The following is a 23,647-nucleotide window of genomic DNA, read 5'->3' as shown; positions in this document are numbered from 1 at the left end:
AGAGATGTGCAAAACAAACAGCTTTTTTTAATAAAAAAATCCAAAAGTGCAAAAATATACAAAAGGAAAATGACATTGATCATGTTAAAAATTTGTATCAAACTTCAAGCTTCATCAACCAACAAGATTAGAAACAATCACATATACAAATCACAGCCTTGATATTTCAGAGACTCAAAGGGCATACAATTATTGCTTTAAAAAACAACATCAACAACATCACCATGGTTTGTTGATTTGGTTAGTAACTACTGGTTACTATTTGAAAGTAAGCATGTCATGGATAATCTTACTTTCAAACAGTCCAGACAGTGATGTCCATGTCTTAAAATACATGTCTCAAGTTGGTGAGGTAATGTTCCACAGTTTGACACAAGTTTCTCGAGCACCGTCCATAATAAAAAACATCCACAGTTTGCAGATGGTGGTAAACCATAGCCAACCTGTTTATGTTGGTTGCGTTGTGCGAGAACAGAGATTGTACGTACTCTAAAATGAGTGCTGGTTTATTGGAAGTGCATTGTAAAACATTTCAGTGCCTGAGAGTGGAAGACGAGACAAATGTCTTATTTTCTCTGTCCAGACTGTTAGAAAACCAGGTAGGTTGGGTGTAGCCCTTGTCGCGTGGGAAGAGTGATAATCCCTGTACACTGGTTAGTATGATGGATGTATACGTGTCTGCATATGTGTGAGAATGTGTATATATATGTGAATGTGTGTCAGTTCCTCGGGTTGAAGAGACTGAATGAGGATCCCTGCACATTGGTAAGCATGACGTGTATCTGGGTGTGTGCCTAAGAGAGTGATTGTGTGTGCATATGCAAGTGTGTGTTTGTGTGTTTGAGTGAATGTGTTTGTGTGTGTGTGTGTGTGTGTTTGTGTTTGTATCCGTTGCACCACCGGCAGCAACAATAGGTCCCCCATGGTGGCAACGCCATCTTGGTTTGCGATGGACTGCCCAGCAGTGGTGTCCGTGTCACTTCTTGGGGTTGAAGTGTCCTAGCGACGACCCCTGGACGTACGTGAGGATGGCGTTCTGCAGGGCGCTGGCCCTCTGAGCCTCGTCCTCTCGCATGCGCTGGATCTCTCCCTCCCGCATGCGCAGCCGCTCCAGCAGGGACGAGATCTCACTCTCCTTATCCAGCAGGGCTTCCCGGTGGTTGCTGCCCAGCACTGACACACCATGGCAACAAGAGCAACAATGTCAACAAAGTACACCATGGCAACAAGAGCAACAATGTCAACAAAGTACACCATGGCAACAGCGACAATGTCAGTTAAGTCCAAAATAACGTCATCAATTCACTGCTTCAAAAAACATACGGTAAACATCATCATGCCAACATTAACTGCACAATTATGTTATTAATAACAAAAGAAAATATGTTCTCACTCCTTACCTTTGATTTCTCTCTCTAGGGCGGCGATCTTCTCCTTCAGGCCCCCCTGCGCCGTCCTCTCTGCCTGCAGGTGTCCGATCTGCTCCTGAAGTTCCACCCGCACACGCGACACCTCTGTCACTTTGTCCTGCTCCTTACCTGACAGCTCCTATCAGAGAGAGAGAGAGAGAAACAAAGAGATGGAAAGGGAGAGAATTATCTTTTAATATTTAAGACCAGACATTAGACTACCGATCAAGCGATCTATCCATCTATCCATTTATCTAATATTTATCTATCTATCTAGCGATCAATCTGTGCATCTTTCTATCCATCTATCTATCTATCCATCTATCCATCCATCCAGCCATCCACCCATCCATCCACCCATCCATCCATCCACCCATCCATCCACACACACACACCTGCTGCAGCTCGTCCATGCGGCGTTTCACGGTGTCCATCTCCACGCTCTGCTGGCCCAGCCTGGCATGCAGGTCTGCGATGTTCTGCTTCTGCTGTGTGCAGAGGTGCTGCGACTCGTCCCGTGACTGACGCAGAACGCGCAGCTTCTCCTCCAAACCGCTCACGTTCTGTTGCTGGGGGGGGAGGGACAAATGACACAGCGGTTCGTCAGACCTCGCCACTGTGTGAACTGAACATGCTCATCATTTTGTTTTGACCTCAAATGGACTGTCAGTACAAAACAAAATCACTATCGTTAAAAGAAACGTGTAGACTGTTGCCATAGAGCGGATACAAGAAGTATCAGTTATTCAGAACTTGTCACTGTGTGAATTGAACAGTGCAGGTGAAGACTCAGATAGAGAAACTAGCCCACAACTCCTGACCTCTGGCGACGTGATCTCCTGTCTATTTACTCCCAGAGGAACTATAGCACAAGTTCAGTTCAAATACTCATGAATCTCTGAATTTTTACTCCAAATGGATTGTGTCAGCACAAAACAAAAACCCATTCATAAAAAGGAAATGGGGCTGTAGAGTAGATACAACTATGTATCAGCTGATCACAACTCACCACAGTGTGAACTGAACAGCACTACACATAAGGACAATGATGGTAAATGGGTTTGGAGGGCCTTTAGTAAAGCCACTGTGTGAGAGATAGTGGAATGCTCTCTGAAGGACATGCCATTGTGAGGACTGTGGGTGTATGTCTGAGCAGATGAAGTTACTGAGGAGGCACTGAGGTGTGGTAGTGAGGTGACTGTAGAGATGTGTTTATGCTCCCTTAAAGTAACACTATGGAGTTTCTGGAGCCGCCAGGTAGGGGGCTACTTTCTGCTGGACTATTCAGTAACTTATTTGCTGTCTTGCTTTGTCTTGTGTTGCACTTGCTTGATGTTTGACTGTGTTAGGAAAGTTGTTGGCAAGCTATCCAACATAGCTATCACAATAACATTACAAAGAAGCCGACACGAGAGCACTTATACTACTTGCTAACAACGCTAACGAGATGTCTTGCTAGCGGCTAAACTTGAAATTTGCTTACTTTGTTTATGCAAACTAGCTAGTCAACAACTTTCCTAACACAGTCAAACATCAAGCAAGTGCAACACAAGCAAGACAGCAAATAAGTTACTGAATAGTCTGAAAGACTGAAAGAAGACTGAAAGAAGCCCCCTACCTGGCGGCTCCAGAAACTCCATAGTGTTACTTTAAGGACATGCCATCATGAGGACTGTGGGTGTATATCTGAGCAGATGAAGATACTGAGGAGGCACTGAGGTGTGGTAGTGAGGTCACTGTAGGGATGTATTTATGAACGGTCTGATCAGGACTCAGGACAGCACCAAAACAGACCTCCTCCAGACGCACTTGGTTCCGAATTTTCCCCATCTCATGTTCAGCCTGGGCTCTCTCTGCTACGCCTGCCGCCTTCACCTTGCTCAGCTCCTGCAGACACACACACACACACACACACACACACACACACACGCACACACACACACACACACACACACACAAACACACACACACACACACACACACACACACAAAATCATTGAAGCTTTTTTTGGAGCCATCAAATCTGATAACCACAAAAAAATCAATATGTTTAAGGTGAGAGAGAAAGAGAGAGAGAAAGCGAGAGAGAGACAGGTAGAATATGAGAGAGAGAGACAGACAGAGAGAGAGAGAGACCGAGAGAGAGAGAGAGAGAGAGAGAGGTAGATTATGAGAGAGACAGGCAGACAGACAGGTAGAATATGAGAGAGAGAGACAGGCAGACAGACAGGTAGAATATGAGAGAGAGAGAGAGAGAGAGAGAGAGAAAGACAATGTCACCTCCTCCAGTTGAATGCGCTGTCCCTCCAGTTTAAGGATGCGCTCCTGCATGGCTCTCTCTGTGTCCTCCAGGTGACGAGTCACATGATCCACCTGGAATATCCCAACCCCCCCCTCAGCATCAGGGCTCAGACAGACACTCTCTCCGCCCAACTCCTGACCTCTGGCTCTGTGATCTCATCTCACTCAATTCTCTGTTTCCACTGAGCTCAAACAGGCCTCTCATAAATCCCTTAAATTTGTCTCCACATAGATTGTGTCAGCATAATAATAACACTTTTATATAAAAAAAATTATGTGTACACTGATGATCAAAGATCATAATAAAAAGTTTGCTTATGTGGGTGTGCACCCCGATAGATAATGAATTAATGTCAGACAGAAATGCAGTCACTGTCTGTCCTCCTCACCTCTTTCTGCCGGAGGGAGTCCGTGTCCAGGAGAGCTTGTTTGGACCGTCTCTTCTCCATGTCCAGACGCTCTGCAACAGAGACAAATGTCCCAAAATGAGTTCCCCCAGTACACATGCTTATCCACTTCCCAGTGGCACTACTATAGCTAACACACTAAGAGGGTCACAAATCAGAAATCAATATTAGTTATGTATGATATATATATATACTACCGTAATTTCCGGACTATTGAGCGCACCTGAATATAAGCCTCACCCACTGAATTTTTCAAAAATAATAATTTTTAACATAAATAAGCCGCACATGTCTATAAGCCGCAGGTGCCTACCGGTACAAATTAACTTTACACAGGCTAAAATGAATATCAAAAGTAATACAATAGTGATGCATATTATTAGTTGTGCCAGTTACGATAAGTGCACTGTTGCTTTAAGAGAGCACAGTTGCAAGAGTCAATCAGAAGCTAGAACGTTAGATTGAAGACAGAGAGATAGAAGAAAGAAAGACGCTAGTTTGAAACCAGTGAGCTAAAGAACTTGAAAAGACTGGATTGGTATTGTAGTAAACTTTTATTTTCTAAAGTGTTTTGAGTTGTGTTCTGTCTATGCCGGTAGACTGTGGTTATTTTGACATTAGTTAAGTTATTGAGAGATACTGAGAAATCGCGTGAAGCTAAGCATCCATGCGGCTGCATCCATGCTAGCATCCTAGCTCCACAAAGCCACCGTAAACACAAAGCCACCGTATACAGTCACAGGTATCATAATCCATAAATTAGCCGCGTCATTGTTTAAGCCGCGAGGTTCAAAGCATGGGAAAAAAGTAGCGGCTTATAGTCCGGAAATTACGGTATATATTATGTAAATATTTATTCCAGTGATAATGTTAAGCCATTAGAATAAAGTGACAAAGTGTTCATGTCTGAAGCAGTTGGTGTGTGTGTGTGTGTGTGTGTGTGTGTGTGTGTGTGTGTGTGTGTGTGTGTGTGTGTGTGTGTGTGTCTAACCCTCTGTTTGGGCAAGTCGTAGTTTCAGCTCTGCGGTGGAGTTAGTGAGCTCCTGCTTCAGCTCAAAGACATGCTCCTGCTGCAGCTTACACCTGCGCTCCAACTCATCCACCTGGAAAACAAACACACACATGAGCGCACACACACACAGACACACACACCAAGGAATGCACAAACAAACCCACATACACACAGCAAAAACAAAGATACAGACACACACACACAAAGCCATTGAATCAGTGAGTTACAGTCATGCGAAAACTGGTACAGGGTAGTGCTACCATTGCCAAACCTACTAGAGAGATAAAAGACAGAGATAGCAGCTGCAGGTGAATAGACGTGTGTGTAACTCAGCAGTGGGTACTGAGAATACTGTACCTTATTCTGGAGCTGGTGGTTCCTCTCGTTCACAGTCTGCACCTCTTTATGAAGCTTTCCCTCCCTGAGTGTGCTCTCCTGCAAGACACACACACACACACACACACACACACACACACACACACACACACACACACACACACACACACACACACACACACACACACACACACACACACACACACACACACTGTTGGGTTAGCAGTAGCATACACCCATCAACATAGACCAATACGACATGGCCGCCGGTTCTAATGTGTGTGTGGAGAGTTTAATGTGTGTGTGTGTGTATGGGGACTGTAACGTGTGTGTGTGTGTAGAGTGTAACGTGTGTGTGTAGAGTGTAACGTGTGTGTGTGTCTGTGTGTGTCTGTGTATGTGGAGAGTCCTGCTGCTATACCTCCACCTCCTTCTGCATGTCTCTGGCCTGCCTCTCCTTAAGCTCCGCCTTCTCATGCTGCACCCGCGTCAGCTGCTCCGCCAGACTCTGCACCTTCTGCTCCGACAGGGCCAGCGCAGCGTCCGACATGTGCAGCCTGGGGAACACACACCACACACACACACACACACACACACACACAGACACAGACACAGACACACACACACACACACACACACACACACACACACACACACACACGCACACACACACAGACACAGATACAGATACAGATACAGATACAGACACAGACACAGACACACACACACACACAGACACACACACACACAGACACACACACACAGACACACACACACACACACACACACACACACACACACACACACACACACACACACACACACACAGACACACACACCACACACACAGACACACACACACACACACACAGAACCACATATTAATACATCAGCACAGTAATCACATTGACATGCAAACACATACTGTATATAAATACAGCACAATAAACACGCATGTACACACACACACACACACACATATAAATAGCAGCACCATTAACACACACATATATTAACACGCACACGCACATACACTAGCTCGCTTACTTACTCACTCATTCATTCATACACCCACACAATCATTAACACACTAATAATAAACTGGTCCAACAGCCACACTATCTTACTTTGCTGTGATAGAGTTCACGGTAGACTTCTTCTCGATCAGAGCCTCCTGTAGCTGCCCAAGACGCATAGTAGTATTCCTACAACCGAAGATATCAAAAACATCTGCAAAATGACACTTGGTAATCTAGATCATTTTTGATCATATCAGGATATTAGTGTAAGGTCAGAGTGTGGTGGGGTTATGTTTTGCTAAGAATGGCAACTTTCCAACTTTTATATTTGTGTAAATAAATAAATCAAACCCCTTATACCTGATATGCCATCACATGTCACACCATTATCACTGTGAGTCTGAGCACTGACCTGCTACTTCTGCCCATCTCATCCCTCTGCTTGTCAATGGTGTCCATCATACTCATGTACTGGAGACACACAACGCAGAACAATGTGTTCACTTCATACTGTGATGAATGCATTATAATCACTCATGCTCCAAAACAAAACTCCATTTCCCAGCATGCCTCTCACCTGCCTGCCCTTCTCCTCCTTCAGAACCTGGATCTCCTTGCTGAGCACCTGGGTCTTGCTGCGGCCTTCCCTCAGTGTGTTGAGCTTGTCGGCGTTGTGGCTGATGGCCTGGTCTAGAGGTGCGGTAAATAACAGGCACTTTCATGGATATAAACACACTGCAGTTTGCCGAAGACAACAGTAACCGTAACTGACAGTAGACAAACTCGCTGGAAAATAAAGAGCAGGACTACATTATAAAACGAGAAAGAGATGCACACACATCACTACACTGTGTATTGCAGTGAAGCAACTGGCAACTGACTTTTGTTTCAATATTACAGCATTACCACTGTGTGAATGCAAACTGATTTCTATCTTTTATCATATATTGTGATTAATAATCTGATTCATAGCTTTTGATCTTCCTCTTTGCTCCAAAACACAGCCTCACGTCACCAGTGCTTCATAATATGAGGTGGACCACCCATGGGTGTGAAATGGCCAACCCTAGTAAGTAGAGTGCATTACCTAGGGCTTTGATTGTGTCACTGGGGACGTTGTTCCCAGCCATCTCCAGGCGGACCAGAGTCCGGTTCTGCTGCAGACCCTCCAGAAGAGCCCGGCCTCCCAGCAGGCCAATGTTGTTCCACCGCAGGTCTATTCAGTCAAGACGGCATTAACACAAAAAGAACATAATGAGGACACATGCGCACAGAAGAACATCTGAGACCATATGAGCACTCAAAGCACTACAGCACAAATACACAAACACATCCAAGCTACCACAACAATACATGAACAAATTCAAGTAATGCAATGAAAAGTGTTCTTCTCTGTGTTTTTCAGAGATGAGATCCATCAGCTGAAACTCTGTGCCTACCGAGCTCCTGTAGGACGCTGTTCCTCTTGAGCACCATGGCAAGATCTGCCGCCCCCTGGTGGTTGATCTGGTTGTTGCGCAGGTCTAGCTGTGCCAGGTTGCAGTTGGTGGCCAAGCCCTCGCAGAATATGGAGAAGGCTTCATCCCACATACCCAGGGCATTCCACTCCAGAACCAGCCTGTGTGTCCAACAACACAACATTTACTGGTGTGTGTGTGTATGTGTGTTTGTGTGTGTGTGTGTGTGTGTGTGTGCAGCCGCGGGGGGGAGGGGTGGGTATACGTTACTCTAACACGGCTAAAGAACGGGCGCATCTCCAGTCAGGCGATTCGATTTCACTAGTCCTTTGCCAGACAACTGAAATAGTGTCGGAAGTGGAAGTGAAGGCTCAGTTACATTGACACGATGCTGGCCAGTGCTGGCACCGGTCCTTGCCAGGGACTGAACAAGAACACGCTGGCTGGGCCAAGAGGAGTTTGCCTCACCTGCGTATCGTCTTGTTCCGGACCAGCAGCTTCCCCAGAGCCTCGGCTCCAGAGCCTCTCAGGTTATTTCCCTAGGGAAGACAGACAGACAAACAAACAAACAAACAAATAAGTAAATAAATGAATGAATTAATGAATGAATGAATGACTAAACAAAACAACACCACAGTGCATAGTCAAGACATGACATTAGATGATGCTACGCTCTCAATATTGATAAGTGGGCAACAGGGCGATAAGCCTCACCTTCAGATCAAGGAGCCTGATGGTGGCGTTGAGGCACAGGCCGTTAATCAACAGCTTGGCACCTACGAATGACAAGAACAGGAGCGCCACACTCAGGTGAGACTCTTTCAGCACATTCAAAGCATAACCCACAAACACACTGGTCCTCGCTGCAACAGTGCAAGTAACAGAACATGTTAGAAATTTCTAGGCAATCTAGGCTCTATATTTGATACTTAACAATGTTAGCGAGGAAAGGTTAGCTGACATATGGTGCTGTTCATCACCTAAACGCTCTCCGTTCTATTCCCAGCTAGAAGAGGGGGAAAGTCTGTTTACAGCTTCACTGTGTGAAATTCAGTTGACATCCAGGATGTGTGACCAGCATGTGTGACCCTCGTCAGTTATTTGCTTCCATAATGCTAGATTAGATTTTTTTTGTCTTTTTAAGTCTTTGTCAAGCAACTTCTCAGAAAGCAGAGTAGGGGTAGGCTAGCTCTAAAATGTCTAAATGTTGAAAATGTGCTCACTGATGAGGGTGGCCAAAAATGAACAGTGAGTATTACACATTATGCATTGCCAAGTCGTGTCCTTAGGGCTCCTAACGTGAGCCTTGAGCACATCACTTCAAGTGGCAGCGTAGCCCAATCATCCCACACAGTTCCCAGTCCTCTCCTCACCTTCCTCGCTAAGCATACAGTCACTCAGCACCACCTCCGTGAGGGCCGTGTCGTTGCTCAGCGCCTTGCCCAGGACGGCACAGGTGTCCGTGGAGAGACTATGCCCACCCAGGTCCAGCCTGGTGGAGCCCGTGCCTGCCATGCCGCGGGCCTCGTGCAGATGGGTCAGAACCGACTCCTGGGGCTCCACGCCGCTCTCCTTGCACAGACGCAGAACCGTCCGTCTGAAGTCCTCCATGGTCCTCTCTACTCGCTTGCTCTAGCTGAGCTGTGCATGTACACATTACACAAAGTATGAACATTTAGAAATCTTGTCTACAAGAGAGAAACCAGAGAAGAGATAAACTAAGTCAACCTAACTTTCAAAACAGGCTTTACATTACACATACAAATTGTGTATTGGCTTTATACAAATAGATTTTGCAGTATTTCTGCACGGTAGTTTAATGCATCATTCCACAGATTTGAGGGCAGAGTATATACGCTGCTATGTCCCCCTCCTAAATTTTACGATCATGAGGTACAAATCATGGGTAGCGAGTTAGCAGAGCTAGCTAACTCAGCTGGAATGACAACAATTGACCTTTCCATGAACAAGAGCAATTCAATCATAGCGCTAGCTATTTAAAAGTTAAATGCATAAACTGTTGAACCTGTTTATCAGCTTATGACAGGAAGGTACTATTAAGCATTAAATAGAAGCTAACATATAATACATACAAGATGTGTGATGTGTGAACAGAGGGTAAATAATAGAGTATGGGTTAGCGCAGATAGCTAGCATTACTAGGTTTACGTTAGAGTTAAATAGCCACGATATTTATTTTAGGTAGACATATGTGAAGCTCAAAATATCAGTTCTAAGACGTATACTTCTATTGTATTTACTTACTAATGTGTAAAACATTCGTAAGACGCATTAGGTCAACACAATAATAGCTAACAACAGCAGCAGCTTGGCAGTTTGATATGTAAACAAAGTTGGCTACAGGTGTCAATGGATTACTAATGTTAACGTTACTCCCATTCTGTAATTAACGATATTTTCTTTATCATCTCTGTCATGTAAGTGGCCAGGACTGTAAAAGTGCACTTACTCTACGGCTGCAATTCACATTCCTGTTTTCTTTTCAAGGATATGTTGTTCAAAAAGTATGTTGGAGTTGGACAGTTTGACATCAGTTGCAGGGTAACCAGGAAGTGAAAAGCCTGATGGGAGTTTCAGTGAAATATGGGTATTGTAGTTTTTGAGAGAAGTCATTGTAGGATACTGTCTGTTGTTAGAAGTAAAAAAAAAAATCTGATTCTGGCAAGTATAAGGCCAATTTACACACAGAAAAAGGATTACCTCACAGACAGAAAACCATTCCCATCATCAGAACATGAACGTAATTAATTGCCACATGATTATCAGCAACCTTCCTTGCACTGATTTGCCACATACAAAATGGGCAAAATACACCCAACCTGATCAGATACTACAGAACCATTGATTTGAACGTTAATGTGCTTAAAAAAATAAAGTGATGGCTGGTAAGCCTATGGATGGCACTGAAGAGCAAGCTGAAATTTAGCTATTTTGAGGAGCCTACTAATATGACTGGAAGGGGAATAAAAAGACACCGTTGAGTTTTTTTTGTCATTGAGTTTTCAATTTTTAATCACCACGACTTGCACATATCCATCCCAATGCTAGAGACCTCCTGTGGTCACCACCACCACCACCACTAAGAGGAATGTCAGTCTCCACAAATTGCAATCTCTTTTTTTGTGTACTAACCATTCACCGATATTTGAAAACAATTGCATCCATGAAACTCATACACATGGCGGAGGTGAGTTTAAAGAAACATATGGCATTACTTTATAAATTATCAACAGGCACTACACGCATATTATGGTTTTGAAATAATGGGACCGTATATTGATTAATCATTTTTAATCCATTCACCAGAGAGCAAACTTTGGTTGCTATTGCCATGCTGCTTTGATAAATTAACATTTTGTCTACAGGTTTGTGCATGATCCTTCTTGTGTGTGTGTGTGTGTGTGTGTGTGTGTGTGTGTGTGTGTGTGTGTGTGTGTGTGTGTGTGTAGCGCCCCCTTGTGGTTGGAGGACCTCAACGTCTCTAACTGTATTCACTCACTCACTACACATTGGATGAGGCTTCTTCTGACATGAGCATGAATGGGGATGTAGCTTTATGTATATCAGTTGCAGTAGTTGTAACAGCAATGTTGGAGTAATGGGTATGTGTGTGGGTGTGTGTGGGTGTGTGTGGGTGTGTGTGTGTGGGTGTGTTTGTGTGTGTGTGTGTGTGTGTGTGTGTGTGTGTGTGTGTGTGTGTGTGTGTGTGTGTGTGTCTGTGTGTGTGTGCAGACTCACATACAATGGTCAAATTTCCAATATAGCCTGTCAGCCGCAGCTGAGTGGCTTACCTACATTGAGTTTCTGTGTGCAACATAGCACTGTGGACATGCACACAAGTGGTGTAACCATGGCAATTTGAATACACAGCCCTCTAATCACCCAATGGATCACTAGAGTCAGTTAAAGATTTCTCAGTGGTATTAAATTAGTGAGTAAGGAAGATTAAAGCTAAAGAAATAATTTCCCTAGGCTTCATTTAAGATGCTGTAATTACTGTATTGGTGAACTGCACGTACAGGTTCATTTTACACACTGCAGGAAGGATGCATAAAGGTATTAGTAATAGGCACAACACAAGCCTAATGATAATAATCATTTTTCAAGCGTGGTTTATCCAGCTTGGCCTATAGCCACAGGGAGTTTATCATTAGCCAGAGCAGTCCTTAATGTCAGGGTCTTACACATTACAGAATATCCAATGTCGCTAACTCTACTATTGGACAACCTGTTCTGAAGGAGAAAGATTACTGCATATTACTGACAGAGAAAATCAATTCTGTTCAACTGATAATTTGGCATTTTACTATATTTAAGGAATACATTTTTGGTACATTAAGGGACAAATGCATTTTAAGTCAGTGAGTCCCATAGCTTGTGATGTGTTGACCTAACCCCAGCAAAGTCTCTCACTCTGTGTGTGTGCGTGGATGTGTGTGTGTGTGTGTGTGTGTGTGCATGTGTCTGAAGACTCCCTGCAGAGTGACTGATGGATGACTGATTGCAGATTTCTACATTCTTGTGTTGTGGAGTAATGCATGTGTGTGTGTGTGTGTGTGTGTGTGTATGTGTGTGTGTGTGTGTGTGTGTGTGTGTGTGTGTGTGTGTGTGTGTGTGTGTGTGTGTGAATTGTCTGAGAGAAAAGAAAAGAAAGAGACAAAGAGTTAATACACCCCCCATGCCCTTCCCCACGGAGGAGAAGCTGGACAAGAGGTGTTTGCAGATGTTTGTTAAAGTTAGCAAAAGTTTGTGTTCCCTCATGCACCTCCCACTCCCTTCGGAACCTCACCTTCCTGGGGGGTCTGGTCTCGTAAGTATGGATGGTCTTGGACACAAGAGGAGATGTCTCCCATGTGTTAGTGATATGAAGGATACATTCTAAGCAGGTTCGTAGGGGGTGTGGGATGAATTGGTTTATTGGGAGCAGGAACAGGTAAATGAAAATGGAGGCCTTCAGGAAGAAAACGGATGATCCGTGGAATGTCTATGAGGAGGAAATCCCCAGCTGTAGTAGCCGGTGAGTGTTTGCCTGGTAAAGAATGACATTTCAAAGTGGGAAAAAATCATCCATTATCAGTTACAAATATTTGAAATTGTGATCGCAATATTTCTGCTTTTTAAATATCCTTATGGTGTATTATATCGGCTCAACTCTGGCCTTGGTAGATGTGACAGAAGGCTTTTGCTATCTTCAGTGTCATTATTATTGTTGTGAATCCATTACAAAATTATCTATGCAAGGTTCATTTCCATTCATTCACGTCATGGAGGTCTTCTAAAGTAAGCAGTACAGGTTTGAAACTGAAGCAGGGAGCACAGAAATTAGGAACTTAGCTAACCTTAATTCCTTCTTTAATGCTCACTTTAATTGAGTATGTCAGTGTGACTTTTATTATATTATTGCATGGTTGCCACTGGCAACTAAGACATTTACTTACATGGAAATTTGGCTTCCCTGAAAGAAAGACCAAGAAAAATTAGTATTCTGAAGCAATTGTTACATCATTGCACGAAATCAAAGGTAGTAAGTGACTCCCTATTCACAAAACATACCGACTACATTTTTTTCGCGTATTATTGTTGTATTTCCATTACTAAATTATTTATGCAAGGTTGATTTCCATTCTCAAAATATAATGTGTAAGCCCTTGAGAAAATTCACAAAATGACAATAAAAACCAGCTCATTGGAGTATAACTTGTCCTTCATGTAATTATGGCAATCTTTACATGAATGAATTACAAGAGTTCCAGTCATGTAGGCTTTCTGAAGTAAGCAGTACAACTTTGAAACTGACGAAGGGAGCACAGAAATGAGGAACATAGCTAACCTTAATTCTTCATTTAATATCTGAATTGTTGCACATACAAAAACAGACAGAGAGAGAGAAAGTGACAGTTTCTGATTTGACTCACTTCAATTGAGAATGTCAGTGTGACTTTGATTATATTATTGCATGGTTGCCATTGGCAACAAATGTATTTACTTTCATGGAAATTTGACTTCTATGTAAGAAGGACCAAGAAAATCGCTGAAGAAATTGCTAAATCATTGCACAAAATCAAAGGCAATAAGTGATTCCCTATTCACAAAATATCCAGACGAATGCTTTTAGAGGACTACATTTTCTGTCTGAAGTAACAGTGGAGACCTATATGCATTTAAAAAAAAGGAAATTACACATACACAGATATAGTAGATGGAAGCTGGATTGATAATTATTGCCCCTCATGTCATCCCCCACCATACATGCACTCACTCACACACACACACACACACACACACACACACACACACACACACACACACACAATCAAGGGCCACTTGTTGAGCTTAGTGACTGTTCCAAGACTTACCAGACAGAGGCACTAGAGACACAGTCTCAAACAGCCTATGAAGACAAGCAACATGATCACCCTTTTTGTGGCATTCCACTTCTTCAGTACAGTTCCTCTTTCCATCACACTGTATATGTATCTTGCCCTCTTGTGAATCAACCCACATCTTCTGCTATCTTTCCCCTAATGACGTCATGACATGAATCCACTTCCTCTTAGCTGTGTACTACCTAGCTAGTGCAACTTATGTGACTTAGTTGTGTGTTTGTCAGTGTATATCATCTATGTGTCGTCTGCCTTTTTTTGTATAGTCACAAGGGCCAAGGGGTCAGCCTGCAAGACGAGCTGAGACTGGAGCACCTGCAGCTGCTATGGGAACGCTTCAGTCGACCTTTGACCTCTGCCACAGGCACCAAGCCTGTTAGGAGGCCACTGGGCACAAGCATCAGGCCCGGCGACGAGCCAGTGACCCCACACCCCAGGCCTCACAGAGGCAGAGAGTCGGGCACAGGAGGGGGCAGTTCGCTGGGGGGTTCCATGGGGCTGGAGGAGTTCCGTGCCGCGTTGGGGACCCTGCCAGACTCAGAGGGTTGGATCAGTGAGATGGAGGAGCTCTTTCATGAGGCATGTGGCCAATCACATCTCCTGAATGTGGTCACAAGGCCCAATCAACTAATGAAAATGTAATGAAATACTAGACAATGACAACACTGCTTGGCACAGAAACGCTATTATTAGCCATCATTGCTGGTTGAGAATGTCATCTTTATGATTTACCTAGTGCTAATACGACAACAAAACATACTAAAACTCAGACCTCCCTTGCCTTTTGCCTTGGACAGGTGGACACATCCTGTGAAGGGAGGATCTGCTGGGAGGAGTTCTGCTCCTACATCCTCCAGCACGCCCTCCAGAGGTCATCAGAAGAACAGGCCAGAGGGGACGCCCTGACCTCCCAGCCTCTCATCCACCACTGCCAGCATAACAAGGTGATGAAAATTATGCTTAAGAACATGAGTTCATCTCATGGCCTTGAGATAGTAGCACGCTCGGTTAAGAGAAAGAGACACGTTAACATAGCAAAGCACTATGCTGACATCAATTTTCCAGCACTGGTTGATGAGAGGTTTTGTAAATGTGAGACATGTGGATGGTGAGTGTTAATGAAGGTCATTTTTGACCATACATTCTTGGACTCCTTGACTGGTCAACCAGTCATTGATAGATCAACCAACCAATCAATCTATCTGTCTGTCTGTCTGTCTGTCTGTCTGTCTGTCTGTCTGTCTGTCTGTATGTCTGTCTGTCTGTCTGTCTGTCTGTCTGTCTGTCGGTCGGTCTCTCTGTCTGTCTGTCTGTCTGTCTGTCAGTCTGTCTGTCTGACCTGTGCATGAGCAGTAACCCTCAGGTTTATTTTGGGAGGGGATTTAGTTTTTTGCCCACTCACAGCTATCTTTTGTCTCTCTCACACACACACACACACACACACACCCTGGGTTTATCCTCCGCACCCCACAGCAAGAGCCAGTCATCCGCATTGTGCTGGTGAGCCAGCCTCCACCCCTCCGCTTCATCACCGTCAGCAAGGGTGGAGTTCTCTCTGTCTGGAACAGACACCTCCACCTCCTGAAGTCACTGGAGGTGAGCAAACAAAGGTTGGCAGTGATAGATTAAACAAACAGTTGGCCTATCATGGGGGATTAGACAGAACACCTCCTCTTTGACAACCGAGGCCATCTAATTCCCTGGCATTTAATCTGTTATCCCAGCAACGTTTTTTTGAAACATTTATGCAATGTAGACACCTGGGATGTTTTTGTGAAGCAAACCTCAACTAGTTTGTCGGTGGCAGGGGGTTGTTAGGCAGTCAGAATAGCACAGTAACAACTACCGTAATATGTCTACCAGTGCCATATGCAGCCCTTGTGGCTGTGTTAGCAGGCATTGTGGTTGAGACGATTATCAACATTAAAAAAAGTTCAAAGTGCTCTTTAAAATGCTGTTTATCATTGCCATGTTTCTACACAGTTTCCAAAACAGGGTTAAGCCAGATTCTTAATATTACTTTGGGGCGTCCTATTATCTCCTTGGAACACATTGTTTCACAGAGGGGACTCCTTCACCCCTTGCCTGAAAGCTTTTTAAATTGAGAATGTGCTGGAACCTTTCATGTTGCTCCTACTGAGACAAACTGAGGAAAATGTAAAGTGCTCCAGATTTGTAATCCTTGTTTTTCTGAAGGTTGAACAGTGTGAGGCCAGATAGGATTCCTACTTCTCACCACTTGATTATTCTTCCATCTTCCTTGACGTGATTGACAGCTCATTGGGGAGCCGGTTGAGGGGGGACACGTGCGGGGGAGGTTCAATGGCTGGGCCATCGATGCCGTCTTCATGCCCAACGTTCACAAGCTGGTGGTGGCCACCTTGGGCAGGGAGCTCCGCTTCTTTGACATCTCTACGAGCAACTACACCGAAGAGTTCCACTTGTTTGGTGCGTCTCACGTCTGAGGGCTATAAGCTGGGAAGACACCGAGCTGAAAGTCAGCCGCACAAGTCAATTCTTGTTTATCTTCCAATCTCTGCAGGTTTGAGCAATGCCGTCACCTCAATGTGTTACTGGTATGACGCCAAGGTATGACGGATCATAATAAATTGTCACACCATACCCTCATAAATCAGAAGGGTTGATCATCCGATGAATTGCCATAGGCTATTTCATAGCTGTGTACAGTGATCTCTTTTTACCTTTCAGTCTCCAGCAGATCGCTCGTTGTTGATGTGGGGAGATGAGAAGGGCTTTGTAAGCCTGCTCTGGTTCCTGAAGCCTCTCAAAGGCCTGTTTGAGATCCCCTTCAGCAATCAGAAAGGCCCCCACAGGCTTTACATGCAGGTGTGTATGGCAGATATGCTGGCTTATTTGGCTTATTTTTATTTGTATACTTGTTTAAATCAACTTTACAGTAGATTGTCCGAATTATACTATAGAATGTAAAGAGGAACAGGTGTTTTCTAAATGTATTTAGAAAATGAGTAACAAATAAAAAAAGTATTTAAAAAAAGGATAAGAATGCCACCACCTGTAGAATTTAGCCATATCTTTCATAGAGAGTGTGGTAAAAGCTTTTCAGATACTGTCTTGATACAATGCTAGTCTGAATCATAGTGTGGTTAAACTTACACTTAGCCATTACGGTTTTTTTTCACATTGCAGGACCTGTGTCCGAACAGCCCTCTGGTTACCTATCAGCAGCTTTCCAGAGTTCACCAAGAACCAATTAACAGGATCAAGTATGAATCCCATGGTGAACTGATTATTACATCATCAGAAAGCGCCACCACATCAGTGGTCATCATGGACCTGAACCTCAGAGGGAAAAGCTATATTTGGAAAATGAATAAGGTGGGTTTGACATTCAGTATATGTAAATAAAACATTGATGGCATTCATTGTTCTGTAGGTCTTAAGTCCAAGCTTGGTCAGTGGCACCTTCCTTGTTTCTTTGTTAGTTAATTTACCATCCATTACCATCCACCATTTTGGATGACACAAGCCCTATTTGTTTGCTATGAGAAAAAAAGAGCATTTTCAATCTACAGTGCAGTGAAGGGAACACTAAACACACAAAGACTCAAATATTTAAACATCATGAGTGACTGATATGACACAAGTCAGAGTGACCTTGACCTTGTCTGAGGTCAACTGACCCGGGCATTTTGAAAGAGACTTTTCTGATGTGGTAATTATCTATGAATGATCTACTGAGAAACGCTGACAGTAAGTTCATACCTCCACAGGGGGCAGTCCCACCACGCCTCATCACACAGGAGAGTGTGTGTGGGGACACACACTTATTGACGCTAAATATACCCCCATGATTAAGATTCAAAGGGGTGGTGGTTGTTTTTCACTTATTTTATGTTTAGTTATTTTTTCTCCAAGAGCTGGGGTTGCATTTCTAATTAAAAACAGAGGTCCTTTACAGCATTTAACAAGCACACTCTATAAGAGCTTCCCCAAATCCAGAACACAAGCTTGAAACAGAGCACAATGGATAAAAGGGAAAAAAGGGATAAAACCGAGCCGATGTAAAACACAGATGTGTGGGAAGTGCAATAAATGAAGAACAATCAAAAGTGGGCAAAAAAAGCCTTGCAACAGAAATAAGATGACTCAATAAACGGTAATACGATTTTATAAGACAAATAAGAATGAATTTATGAGAATAAAAATGTGAAAACAATCTAAGGCATAAACAACAACAACCCAGCATGGGTGGTGAAGTGAATAACTGAAGGCTGAAAATGACAAATGGCCTATATTTTACTCTCATGACACTGACACATTTGACTCGCTCCCCCCAGGGGGTGACCAGTTTTGACTTCTGTCCTGCCCTGAGTCTGCTGGTGACAGGCGGTCTGGACCCGGCAGTGCGCCTGTGGAACCGCTACGTCGTGTCCCAGCCGGTAGCCGCCCTCCACGGCCACGGCACTACCGTACTCGATGTGGCCATACACCAGACGCTGAACAAGATCTTCAGCTACTCAAGAGACGCTGTACGTGCAGCAGGGACTGAGAGAATAAGTTACATGGGGTTTCATAGGGGAGGGAGAGGTGGTCTGGTTCGTTCATTTATTCAGTCCATCAAATACTTAACAACCCTTCTTTATCCATTTACACATCAATACACCCATCCATCCATCAGTTCATCTATTAATGTACCATTTGTTCATATCAGTAAAAGTTAAAATTACAGATATGAGTAATTTGAATCTATAATATACAGAACCCCTGCAACATAACACAGGAATACCTTTGGTGATGATAATTAGCCAAACGCCAGTGACTAGCATGGGCTGCTATAATATGCTGTATTTGGCCATAGAGGAATGCTACTGTATCGTCCACTAGGTGCTGAAGATCTGGGACATCCCATCACAGCGCTGTGTGAGGACCCTGCAGTTGAGGTTCCCCTGCGTTAAGCCCGGCCTGAGTCCTGAACACGGCCACTTCCCCTTCCTGCTGCACCAGACCTCACCCAATATGCTGTTGGTGTCCTGCAAGGACTACCTAGGATGCCTGCGTCTACAGGACAGAAGCACTGACACCAGACCTGCCTCTTACACCTGTGCCATCTACAACCCCCACCTTGGACAGGTCAGTTCATATCAGAAGCTTCAGGTCCAATTCCAAGCAAAAGCTCAAATGATATTTGTGATATATATACTGTATATCGATTGAAGACATTTTTTAGGACATGTTTCTTATGAGGTGAATGAAAAATAAAATAAACAATAATATAGGAATAGAAATGTATTCCTGTGAGTGCATGTGCATGTGTGTATGACTATGAGTGTGTACATGTGTATGACTGTGAGTGTACATGTGTGTGTGACTGTGTGTGTGTGTACATGTGTGTATGACTGTGAGTGTACAAACATGTGTGTATGACTGTGAGAGTGCACATGTGTGTATTCCTATGAGTGTATGTACAGTATATGTGTGTACTTTTGACTGGTTTTGTGGGGACCCTTCTACATTGCTAAGCGCACCTCTGTGTGTGTTCCCCTGAATGGTCCAGGTGGTGACAGCCAGTGCTGACTCCTCTTTGGCTGTGTGGGACGTTGACACCGGCTGTAAGACCCTGGAGGTGAAACACGCCCATGGAGAGGAGGAGATCACCTGCGTGGCCCTGGACCATACCCACAGGCACCTGCTCACTGGCGCCTCCAATGGCACCATCAAGGCAACACACATACTAAACACTAAAAACTGTTTAAAAACTATTGCCCCAACACCGAGATATACGCTGTTAACACATGATTTATTATGCTGGCATGAGACTGTACATGAGACTTAACTGTAGCTCCACCAATAGATCACGGGGCAGGAGGATGTAAATACTGTATTTTTATATTTGTATATTTTATATTTATATTACATTTTTACATTTGAGAAAGCCTGCAAAACTACTTTTCTGTTGTACACTGTAAAAGAGACTGAAGGCACCATGAATACGTCTCAGAAAAGAGGAGACAGAAATCCACATGCCTACACATTTGTGTTTGTAACCTTAAAATAGTAAAAAAAAAATCCCCTCTATAAATGAGCTATACTTAGAGTTGTTCCAGGTAGTAGGTGTAATGTTTGTGTAGACTGTGAACGGGTTGTCTTCTCCAGTAGATGTGGGACCTTCTGAATGGACACTGCCTACACAAGATGGAGGCAGTTTCTGACACAGAGGTGACTGGGATCATCTGTTTCCCAGGCAACCGTCTCCTGGCAGTGGGATGGACTCAACAGATCGTCCAGTACACCATCACAAACCCTAATGTGAGACATACTGTATTTACAGTCTCTGTCACACACACACACACACACACCTTCACACACCATGCATGTATTCCTACACCCACCATCAGATTCCTAGGATTGAAGGCGGGCCAGAAAAAACACACTCCCTACACATGCAGTCATAACTCTGTAGCCATCTTGGGGTTTTGTGGTAGAGGCCGCAGCTAGAGAAACACCCCTGATGACAAGGGTAGCTTTCATGGCTGTCTGACTCCTGTCAGGCTCCGGAGCTGAGGCGGCGATTCTATTCAAGGAATGTTTCATCCGATGTATACAGCATAGTAAAATATATAGTATAACATAAAACATAATATTATGGGAACGTTATGCTCTGGGAAATTTAGAGAAACGATAGCCATGACAAAATAATTTGAAATCAAAAGTCAAAAAAGATGATTTCAAATTGTTGGGAAATAACAACTGGTGAAAAACAAAACACCCAGATAACAGGTCTCTCCGGTGCGTTAGTAACCTATATACGACAGCCCCCTGGAAACGAAAGCTGTTGATGTCCTTTCTGTCTTTCTCAAGAATGTGTACGTGAAAGCAGATGTGTCGTGGAAGTCCGGGCGACAGCACAGAGACGACGTGCTGGCAGGGGCCCACTGTCCGCTGCGGAGGCTGCTGGCCACCGGGAGCTTCGATGGGGAGGTGATCGTCTGGACCCTGGACACAGAGAAACCACTGGCTAGGCTGCACAGTGCCCTGCCTGAATGGTGAATCCCACAGACTGAATAGAGTTTGAATAAGTACAGCCAGCTGCAGATGGAGAACATAGGCTGAAGCTGTGTTTTTTTTATACAGTTGATTAGTTAAGGCCTTTAAAACATGTTTCCTCTTATATTAATAACTGTATCCTTCAACATTAACCTTTCCCTTAATGTACATCTCGTAGTGGCATGTTCGCTTATCGATTAATAAATCTTTAATTACTCATTTGTTACTACTTCAGGTGTAAGCAGCTTACTAAGTATTACATATGAAACTGAGTCCGGCCAACGCAACGCAGCCCGGTGTCACAGCTATTGTTTCTCTACGCATCCAGGGCTCCGGCCCCCGTGGACGGGCTGCTGTTCCTGCAGCGGAGGGCCCAGAGTGGGCAGTGGGCATCTAGGCCTCTGCTGCTCAGCTCCCAGGCTGGCTACGTCTGCTGGTGGAGCATCAGCGGACCCCCACACTGCCACGGTGAGCCCCAGTAGAACCCCCAAATCCCAACCCTCCTCTTATGACAGCCTTTAAATTCCACCTATTAAATCCAAACCATAGCCTTAAGGTACACATCCACAAATGCAATAAGCTACACATGGTTGTCATTTTTGTGTGACAAATCAAGTGTGTGGTTAAAACCTCATGTGTTTCAGCCGTAAAGGAGTTAAAAGCAGCAAGCTGCAGATTGGTTGCACTTACAACCAGATTGGTTGCAATACATCACAGCTTAAGTGCAGCTTAAAAACGTTTGTGATGTCAACCCTTCCTGTGACTGCTTTTATACAGCATTAATAATAGTAATGCTGTAGTGTTCCGTGGGAGTGTTTGTGTTCCGTGTGAATGGAAGAATGAGTGATACATGTCTAAATCCATGTGTTGTGTTCTAATTTAGAATGTCTTGTGGTTTCCTTGATATGTTAATGTTAGCGTGTATTTTCTGTTAGCAATTAGAGTCAGCACGTTATGATTTATGCCCTAGTGTGATTTTCCTTGTGTTTTAGTGTTTGTCCACCCCAAGTCAGTCTGATGTGTCTGCGTGTGTGAGCTTGCTGCAGTTGCCATTCTGTATCAGTGTCTGAATGCTTGCGTCTGTTTTTAATAAACTGCAAGAACTCCGCAGAGACGCCTGACTCTGTGAGATCGCTGCAATACACTTCATTTAAAAGCACCTTTCAGGACACCCGTGAGGTAACTTCACATATACAAAGAAACATATGAAACATATGTCACTGTAAATATGCCAGTCTCATTTTTTTTGCCGCAGTTTAAACTCAGCAATGAATTCACAGTAGAGTAGATTTGCTCTTGAGGTGATATGTAGCAAACGACAGGGCGTGAGGTAGAGAGGCCCAGCACACTAGTCAACACACATCGGGCAGAAGGGCAAGCACACTGCAGCCAACATGTCGGACATGTCGACCCTTTGGTGGCGGCGATCTACAGACCAGATAGAAGGGACAGTCCTGCAATCACTCCTGTTGAAACAGGAGCTACAGCGAGATCCACGATGACTGAATCCTGGACGCCGAAGAATGACACAGTGGTGCAGGAGCCCCACAGGAGCTCGTAGCTTCCCCAAAGCCGGCACAGTTCATCTGTTGAGCAGTCTAGCGTCCACATTCCAGCAGGTAAAGTGGGACTAGGAACTGCAAGACTTCAGCCACACTTCACTGGAATCCATCACAAGAAAAGGAGGCTGGGAAGCTTGGCGTTTAGGCTGTAGAGAGAACCCCATAGGAAACCTGGCCCAGTGTCTGTATTAATGAATGCTGAGGTGACACTGCTGCTTCCTGTCTGTCACAGGGCAGTTTTATGCGCCCCGGGGGCCTGGTGAGTGTGTGTTACGGCTCAGCTCCGACCAGGACAACAGGCTTCTGGTCACAGGGGACACGGCCGGGGGTCTGCAGGTGTGGGACATCTCTCAGCACTGCCTGGGCACCGCAGATGGGGTAAGGGACTAAATATCGAGGAGACTTTTAATCGATTCAGTGTCATGTGTAATGGCCTTTCCACCATATCATATCTTTAAATGGTTCCATATAGCCTTCATATCATTACTGGTTGTCAGGTGCAATAAAAACAAACCACAGGGAGAAAGGAGGGGGTGAGTGTGTGACTTTATTTGCTTTCTCACTTTAGCCCACAGGAGAAAGGCCTCCACTCCTGCACAGCTGGAGGGCTCATGATGGTGCACTGGTGTGTGTGGAGCTTGTGGAGTCACACACACTCCCCTACCTGCTCAGTGCCTCGGCTGATGGCACGGCTCGTCTCTGGACCCTACGCGG

At 44.3% G+C, this 23,647-nt stretch overlaps 1 protein-coding gene and 1 long non-coding RNA gene across 2 annotated transcripts in view; one reads left to right on the top strand and one right to left on the bottom strand.

The window, feature by feature from the left end:
* Positions 1-7: 7 nt before the first annotated feature.
* On the bottom strand, positions 8-10,509 carry lrrc45 (leucine rich repeat containing 45). Its single transcript, XM_031561663.2, has 18 exons — positions 10,412-10,509; positions 9,315-9,582; positions 8,656-8,717; positions 8,410-8,480; positions 7,924-8,102; positions 7,572-7,700; positions 7,062-7,174; positions 6,897-6,955; positions 6,593-6,670; positions 5,887-6,022; positions 5,487-5,564; positions 5,109-5,220; positions 4,100-4,170; positions 3,690-3,782; positions 3,204-3,296; positions 1,805-1,978; positions 1,401-1,548; positions 8-1,173 (listed from the first exon to the last, which is right to left on the bottom strand). The coding sequence occupies exons 2-18, from the start codon at positions 9,550-9,552 to the stop codon at positions 977-979; spliced, it is 2,031 nt and encodes a 676-aa protein (XP_031417523.1). The 5' UTR covers positions 9,553-9,582; positions 10,412-10,509; the 3' UTR covers positions 8-976.
* Positions 10,510-21,713: 11,204 nt separating this feature from the next.
* LOC122128704 overlaps positions 21,714-23,647 on the top strand; it is a 1,999-nt gene continuing 65 nt past the window's right edge. Inside the window, exons 1-3 of the long non-coding RNA XR_006151579.1 lie at positions 21,714-21,839; positions 23,166-23,311; positions 23,502-23,647. The exon at positions 23,502-23,647 is cut by the window's right edge and continues 65 nt beyond it. This is a non-coding gene — a long non-coding RNA (uncharacterized LOC122128704). The remainder of the gene's footprint in view (positions 21,840-23,165; positions 23,312-23,501) is intronic.

This window comes from Clupea harengus, chromosome 23 (assembly GCF_900700415.2).
Source record: "Clupea harengus chromosome 23, Ch_v2.0.2, whole genome shotgun sequence".
Taxonomy (NCBI): Eukaryota; Metazoa; Chordata; class Actinopteri; order Clupeiformes; family Clupeidae; genus Clupea; species Clupea harengus.
This window is presented reverse-complemented; position numbering and strand designations above follow the sequence as displayed.

Excerpts from the sequence above, each read along its gene's own strand:
- lrrc45 (XM_031561663.2), bottom strand. The coding sequence starts at position 9,552 with ATGGAGGACTTCAGACGGACGGTTCTGCGTCTGTGCAAGGAGAGCGGC. Across the intron at positions 8,718-9,314 it reads CTGTATGCTTAGCGAGGAAG|GTGCCAAGCTGTTGATTAAC; the intron begins GTGAGGAGAGGA and ends TGTCATTCGTAG. Across the intron at positions 6,671-6,896 it reads GAGATGGGCAGAAGTAGCAG|GAATACTACTATGCGTCTTG; the intron begins GTCAGTGCTCAG and ends CTTCGGTTGTAG.